Source organism: Humulus lupulus, chromosome 9 (assembly GCF_963169125.1).
Source record: "Humulus lupulus chromosome 9, drHumLupu1.1, whole genome shotgun sequence".
In the NCBI taxonomy this organism is placed as follows: Eukaryota; Viridiplantae; Streptophyta; class Magnoliopsida; order Rosales; family Cannabaceae; genus Humulus; species Humulus lupulus.
In genome coordinates this window covers 130,649,363-130,657,198 of record NC_084801.1, presented here as the reverse complement: position 1 = coordinate 130,657,198, position 7,836 = coordinate 130,649,363, and the positions used below count along the sequence as shown (strand labels likewise).

The 7,836-nt window shown below is 33.5% G+C and overlaps 1 protein-coding gene across 1 annotated transcript; it reads right to left on the bottom strand.

The window, feature by feature from the left end:
• Window positions 1-393: 393 nt before the first annotated feature.
• Window positions 394-1,077, bottom strand: LOC133800048 (uncharacterized). The gene is made up of 3 exons (XM_062238028.1): window positions 714-1,077; window positions 539-558; window positions 394-483 (listed from the first exon to the last, which is right to left on the bottom strand). The coding sequence occupies exons 1-3, from the start codon at window positions 1,075-1,077 to the stop codon at window positions 394-396; spliced, it is 474 nt and encodes a 157-aa protein (XP_062094012.1).
• Window positions 1,078-7,836: the final 6,759 nt, after the last annotated feature.

Below are 7,836 nucleotides of genomic sequence, written 5' to 3'. Positions count from 1 at the left end.
TCTATGTCCTTTTACCTTCGAGTTAAAGTAAGGAGCAATCCTTTGATGATAATGGGGGAGCTATAATTATGACTCCTCCTGTTTTTCCTCGATCAGGTCCGGAAAGGCATTGAGCAAGTCGTGGTTTCGATATTGATTGAAGGTTTTTGCCTATGTGACATCACTAGTGCCTCAATTGGGAGCATAGCCTCACTTCTAAAGGTTAAAGAAGAAGGAATGCCCCCCGTGGAGGTGCGGTGTGAGGTTATTGAAAGAATGTCCCCAAAGGTTATTGAAAGAAATATCAAAAAATTATTCTTACAACATAGTTAAAGAAAATAAGTTTCTAGAAAACCCAGGAATAAAATGAACATTGTTCAAAACAAGATAATTGTTCCTAAAATGTAAACGGACTCATCCCTTTGCTCTAGCTGAAACGAGAGCTCCACTTCCAACTCGCATTGTCACCTCACCATCAGCTAGTTCCCTTGATGACTCAAGTATCTGCAAAGAAGAACAAACATGGTTATTGGCTCCTGAATCTACAACCCATGATTACATATCGTCTTCCACCACAACCTTCAAGTACAAGCAAATCAAATTTACCTTTCTTTTTCAGCTCAGCAAGATACTATTTTACAATTTCATTTCCAGTGACCTTCAACTCCACGGTGGTTCTATATTTTTGGAGTTGTTGTCATTCTTGTTCTCCTTGGCTTTTGGTGCCTTCTTGCCTTCGTTGGATTTCTTGTCCTTACTTTTGTCCTTGTCATTGTTCTTTTTCCTCTTCTTGGTTTTATCCTTAGAGGTTGAAGGTTTCTCCCTTGCCACATTTGCCTCAGTCTCTTTGGTTTTTGTTTTGTTAAGAGACACAAATGTTTGCAGTTTATTCAACAGCTGGGTCATGTTGAATTCCAACTTATTCATAATATAGATGGTCGTGAATGCAGAAAAAGCAGGAGTGAGTGATTCAAGTGTGATGCTTGCTTGTGTACGCTCATCAATGACGACCCCATGTATTTTTTCTTCATGCATCACGTTAATCATGCTCAAAACATGTTCACGCATAGAAACACCTTTCTTAATCTTAGTACTCATGTAGGTTCTAGTAGCCTCATGTCTACATTGATGAGATTACTACCCAAACATGGCTTGCAAAGATTCCATTATCTCAAAAGTAGTTTCCATGGGTTCATGCTTTGTTCTTAGAACATCTTTGATGCTCATAATCATGTAACACTTGGCCTTATTGTTGGGTTGAATCCAAGCATCATATTTGTGCTGAATATTTTTTGGGGCATTGGCAACGGGCTCTTCAGGACATTCCTCAGTCATGACAAATTTATGGTTCTCACAGATTAACATCAGATTCAGATTAGGTTTCCATCTTATAAAATTATCACCATTAAGTTTTTCAATTAAAAGTAAGGCTGTTATTGGAATTCCACCGTTCGACATTACTGAAAGAAATAAAATACAATAATCAGACTATTTGAAAAATATCAATCATTCGGAATGTAAATATGATTCATGAATGCAACAATGAAAACAGAGAAACTAATAGATTCCCAACAAATTAAGTGCCACCTTAGGGTCGATCAAGTTAAATTCAGATAGTTTTTAAGACAATCTTATATTTATTATTTAAAAATTTAAATAACTCTTTATTTTCTCTTTTAAAAATAAAGTGTCGTGGTTTGGCCAAGATGCAATTCTCCACTTAATTGCATCTTTGTAAGTGTAACTCATTATTTCAGAATTCATGACTTAACTTAGAGAATGTCGCCTTAGGGTTGGTCAAGCGTAAAATACATTACTCATTCATATCTTCGTAAGAAGCCAACCTTAATATTAATATGTCTATAAACCTTCCTTAAGGGACGGAAACAAGGCCGCTTGAGGCCCAATTCAAATCTCAAGGTGTTGTACTAATAATGGAGATCATAAGTTACATTAAGATGTTCACCTTCTCCCAATTACTATTTTAAAAATAATGTGTTTTATTAAACTAATCAATTCATTCTAAATTAACTATTATTTTATTGATAACTCTATGAATGTAATTAATTATAAAATACATTTAATCATAAAAGAGTATGTTTCTACAATTAATTTTATCTAGATAATTACCAATTACATTCATCTAACTTTACTAAAATACTTTTTAAATAAAGTTTGTTATCTTACAGGCCTATAATAACTATTGCCTTTATTATGTTGTGAGTTACCAACTTTTAACTAATTTAATACTTAGTAGTTTACATACAATTGATTTCTCCAAAATAATTCATATAAACAATTAGGACAATCCTAAATAATCATGTTTCTAAAAGATGCATGATTAATACAACTTGTGTGGGGTTTTATGAATGATATGTAATTGACTAATGCATGATCATGTTATCAATCAAACATTAATTAACATTTATTTAAATAAATATAATAAATAAACCATAAATAATGAATCGAGTACTATTAGGTATTTCTAAATTTAAAACCTTTGAAAAATAGAAATAAAATAACATAATAACCTTAAGGTTGTTTTCAACACTCCAAGAGTGATTCTCCTCTCTTTAAGGCTTTCTTGCTAATATTTAGGAATTTGATAGGCCAACTAATTAATTAGAAACTTACTTTCTAATTAATATATTTAATTAAAACTAACTTTTAATTGAATAACCATTTTTACATCTTTCTAATTTCGTTGAATTTAAATAATTCAATTTTAAAATTCAAATAATTATTTAAACTTAAGATAAAATCTTAGCCAACTAAAATATATTTTATTTTTCCAATAAAAATAAAATAAGAAAATTAAACTTTTAAATTCAAATAATTTAAAAATTAATTAGATAAAAGATAATTGCACAAAAATAGGATCTAACTTGGGCACCAAAAATGGTGCCCTAGATCATTAGGGTTGACGGTACCATGGAGCCTCAAGTGCTCGAGAAGCTGTTGTAGTGCAGCTGGTCCATGTGCCTGTGGAGAAGCATGGCGCAGGGGCACAGGCTAGCTATTGGTGCATGTAGATGGGCGCGCAGGTGGGTGCGGGTGAGCAAGTACAAGGGGCGTGGGCTGAAAGTTCAGGGGCACGGGCTCGCAGGCACACGAGCGCGGGTCTGCTATTGGCCGCGAGGGCTCGGGGAGCATCGGGGCTGGTGCGTGCGACTAGGGTTAGGGTCGTAGGCTTGGGTCCTTCTTTCTTCTTTGTGTTTAGATTTTTAAAATACATATTTCAAAAATAAAATTTACAAAAAATCCTACGCCTTTAATGGCTTACACAAGATCTAGAAATTCAAATTCCTAACCCAATACACCATATAATTAACGATCCATCATTCAATCATACATTCAAAAAACAAATCCATCCATTCAATATAGACAGCAACATACATATAAGAAATGCAAGAAACTCACACAACATTTAATATATATTTATATATATATATATACGTGTGTGTGTGTAAACTACTCTGGTACCAGTTGCTTGTATTAAAAGTGTAAATCAGAGACACACAGTAGAATGGGTGTTTAAAAAAATTATTAATATTAGCCAGGATCATACATATATAAATATATTAAATCACATATAAATAGATTAGAGATTACCTCTTGAAGCCTATCAAGTATCCACGAATCTTTTTGTATAAATCAACGATCTTCCAACCTAATTTTGGAAGCTCACACCTTGATCTTCCATATCAATCCTCAAACACACAAGGACGTGTGTGGGCATGTAGGACTCAAAATGTTGATTTAGAACTCTCTAGATGTATTCAACATACGTGATCTTGAGAGTTTTGATTGAGAGAATATGTATTGAATAGTTTTTTAGGTTTAGAAAAACTATCGCTATCTTTTCAGAGAGAGAGTCTCACAGTCTATGAAAACTTCTTGAAATGTATCGCTTCTTTTCAAGTTAATAAAGATAATTAACTAATTTAATTATTCTTTATTTTACTTAAATTAAAATCAATTAGTTATAAATTATTTAATTGTTTAATTTAAATCATATTTAAAAAAATAATTAAATATATATAATTATATAAATAAATTTTTTAAAATTCAAAATTCAAATGCTAGGGATAGGAAATATCCCTATGTGGTGCCACTCACGCCACTCAATGTGTAATACAGTGAGTGGCGTGAGGCACATTAGGGTTTTCCCTAATTTTCTCATTTGTTTATTTAATTAATATTTAAGACAATATATTTATCCCAAAATAAATATCAATTAATTCAAAATTAACTTTATCTTAAAACATCATTTTTAAATAAATAAATATCTTATTCTAAATAAGATAATTATTAATCTCTTTTTTTTTATATTAATCCAAACATGATTAATATCTATTTTAACCTGTAGTTTTTCAAAATAAAAACTATAATTAAATCATAATTAATCAATTGCCCATAATTATCGCATAATTATTTCCTTGCCCTGTAAAATTAATTTCTTTGCAATTAAGTCATTCTCTCTACAATAAACCAGATTATATTTATAATGTAGAACAGAGGTGATCTGGGGACCATGGACCTATAATACGATGCTCCAATAAACCAGATTATTAATGAAACTATTTAATGTAATCATATTGTTTTTATTAATTCCATGATTAATCAACTATAAATATGAAATTGCACTCTAAGAATTTATAGAATTATATTTACAGAGTTTATAGATCCAATAAGCACAAACATAAGTTCATGGATACTCAGAATTGAAACTGATCTACAAATGATCATTTATTATGATAAGAATTAAATCTTTATGTCAAATGGAAAGTTTATAAAGATAATTAATTCTCATCAGTCTTGTCATATATAATCTTTATTATATACAACACCTTTACTAAGATGACTATCCACATTAGTAATATGAATCTAGATCACTTGCATCTTGTATGCTTAGTAAACCGCACTAGTGACCATTCATTAAAGATTCTATACTTTAATATGATACTAACTATTTTATTCATTATATATGATTTTAATTCTCTCGTACTAATACAAGATCATATTCTCAAGAATGAATAAGGAATTTTTTTGATAATATTATATAATTAATTAAACAATAATTATAACATTCAAACATAATAAAATTGTACTTTTATTTAAATCGACAAACTGTCTTTACATGCTTTTAGGGAATTAATTCTAACACCTTGCTAGGCCTTTAAGTACTGCACTTTTGTAGTGGTGGACTGCTCCTCCACTTATAACATCATCCTGGGACGTCCAACCTTATTACATTTTGGACTGCCACCTCTATTCGCCACATGTGCATGAAGTTTCCCATGGAGGCAAGAATCGGCATAGTTTGCGGGGACCAGAAAGAGGCCCGCCAATGTTACAATCGTTATTGAAGCATCCAGTGATGGTGGTTGAAGTAGCAGCACCTAAGCAGCCTCCTCTGGTGGGGAGAGGTAGTCCAACGAGCTACACCCCGACGTTGGAGATGATAGGGCTATTGAGCCCATGGAGGAAGCTGAAGAATTCGTCCTTGATAACTCCAACCCAGAGAGGAAAACCAAGGTCGGAAAGAACCTTAAGGCAGAGGTCCAAAAAGCTTTGGTGAGCTTTCTCTGTGAGAACCAGGACATCTTTGAATGGTCTCACGCAGAAATGACGGGGATCCACCACGTTATCATCTGCCATGCCTTGAACATAGATCCAAATGTTGCTCTAGTGCAACATAAAATGAGGACAATGGACCCGATGAACGTGAAGGCATTGAAGGCAAAAGTCAAAATGCTTCTCGGGAATGGCTTTATACGGGAGGCCTAATACCCCAGATGGTTGTCAAATTTGGTGTTGGTCCCAAAGTGTAACGACACCTAGAAAATGTGTATTGACTTCTCCGACCTCAATAAGGCCTGCCCAAAATATTATTTCCCATTGTCGAGGATTGATCAAATGGTCTATGCCACCTTCAGGTATGAGATCCTCACATTTATCGATGCCTACTCGGGTTATAATCAGATTTCCATGCATGTCGCTGACCAGGAGACTCCTCAAATGGGTAGTTAAACTTAGAAAGTTTGACATCACCTACCACCCAAGGATTTCCATAAAGGGGCTAGCACTGGCGGACTTTATTGTAGAGTGCACGGGAGCCCACGAGAGGCCTGAATAGGCTCACTTTGTTAGACTCATAAGGAAACTGTCTATGGATGAGTCCTCCAATGAGAATGGGCCCGGAGCAGGCCTTATCTTGGTGTCCCCCGACGGACATAGAGTTCACAATGCCTTGAGATTTTGTTTTGAAGCCTCAAACAACGAATCTGAATATGAATCTTTGATTTTCGGACTCTGAGTTTCCATGGAGCTTAAAGATGAGGGCTTCAGCGATTATCAACCTGTCATGAACCAAGTCCTTGGAGAATACCAAGCTTAGGGAACCAAGATGGCCACTTATTTGTCGAAGACCCAAGAGATGCTACATTTCTTCAAGACATTTACCATCCGACAAGTTCCTTAGGAACATAACTCTAATGCCAATGCTCTGGCCAAAATTACTACCACCAAAGATGCATAGTTGCTCAACGTGGTCCCGATTAACTACTTGGATTCTCCGAGCATCATATCTCCCGAGGATATAGAGGTGATCTAGACCTAGGAAAGATGGATGGAACCCATTGTGAGGTACCTTGTCTCCAGAGAGTTACCGCATGACAAAAAAGTGGCTCAGAAGATACTTTATCAGGTTCCTCGGTACGTAGTCATTGACAATAAGTGGTACAGGCAAGGATATTCATTGCCACTACTCCGATGTGTGTCTGAACAGGAAGCCCAACTCATCCTCCGAGAAGTGTATGAGGGCTTTTGTGGTGACCACGCTGGGGGGCAAAGCCTCGCCAATAAAATCGTAAGACAAGGGTACTTCTGGCCTACGATGAATGGTGAGTCAATGGATTATGTCAAGAAGTGCGACAAATGCCAACATTACATTAACATTCCCCAACACTACAAGAAAAAATGCTTTTAATAACACCGAAAATGTGTTATCAAAACATACCATAACACTTTTTGATGTGTTAAGACCGACTATGTTATCGTAGGTCAGGGTACTTTACATAACACTTTATCATTGTTATACAGATGTGTTATTATACTGTCAACGATAACACACTTTCTGTGTTATTTTAATAAATAGATAAGTGTTTAATTATGTTATTTATAGTCGATTATATAACACATTTCAATACTTATAAATTTGTGTTATACTACACTTTAGTATAACACATATTAGTAAAACACATTATTTGTGTTATATAATGAAGTTTGCATAACACAATTCTTTGCATAAAAATTGTTATTGTAATAGATATTATAACACAATTTTCGTATTATTTTAATATTTAGATAAGTTTAAATTCTCATTATACATTTCATTTTTATAACACTAATTTATTCTATTATATTTAAGTTTTTTTTATATAATTAAAATTAGCTTTCTAATATATACTAGCAGCCTCAAATGAACTTGATTTTCAAATAACAAAAAGTAAAAAAATTCAACATTGTATTAACAATCCACAAATTAGTTTAAAAAATGTTCTTTAAGTATTCAAGGAGTCTTAAATATTCAACATAGTGACAAGTTACTACTTTCAACACAAAATGTTCTACAGCTGCCCAACACAAAGCCTTCAAAATTAAGTATCCTTTTCTACTTCGCTTGTCACATCTGCAAAATAAACAAAGAAATATTTTATTGTTATTATCTAGCATCACAAATTACTTCAAGAAAAATGCTATGGAAATTATATCCAAGAAAGAACACCACATACAAAATAATGAATTCACAACTACACCAAAGCAAACAAAGAAACCAAACACTAAATTATAAGA

Excerpts from the sequence above, each read along its gene's own strand:
- LOC133800048 (XM_062238028.1), bottom strand. The coding sequence starts at position 1,077 with ATGAGTACTAAGATTAAGAAAGGTGTTTCTATGCGTGAACATGTTTTG. Across the intron at positions 559-713 it reads GGACAAGAAATCCAACGAAG|GTTGTGGTGGAAGACGATAT; the intron begins GCAAGAAGGCAC and ends TTGTACTTGAAG. Across the intron at positions 484-538 it reads GTTGTGGTGGAAGACGATAT|ATACTTGAGTCATCAAGGGA; the intron begins GTAATCATGGGT and ends TCTTCTTTGCAG.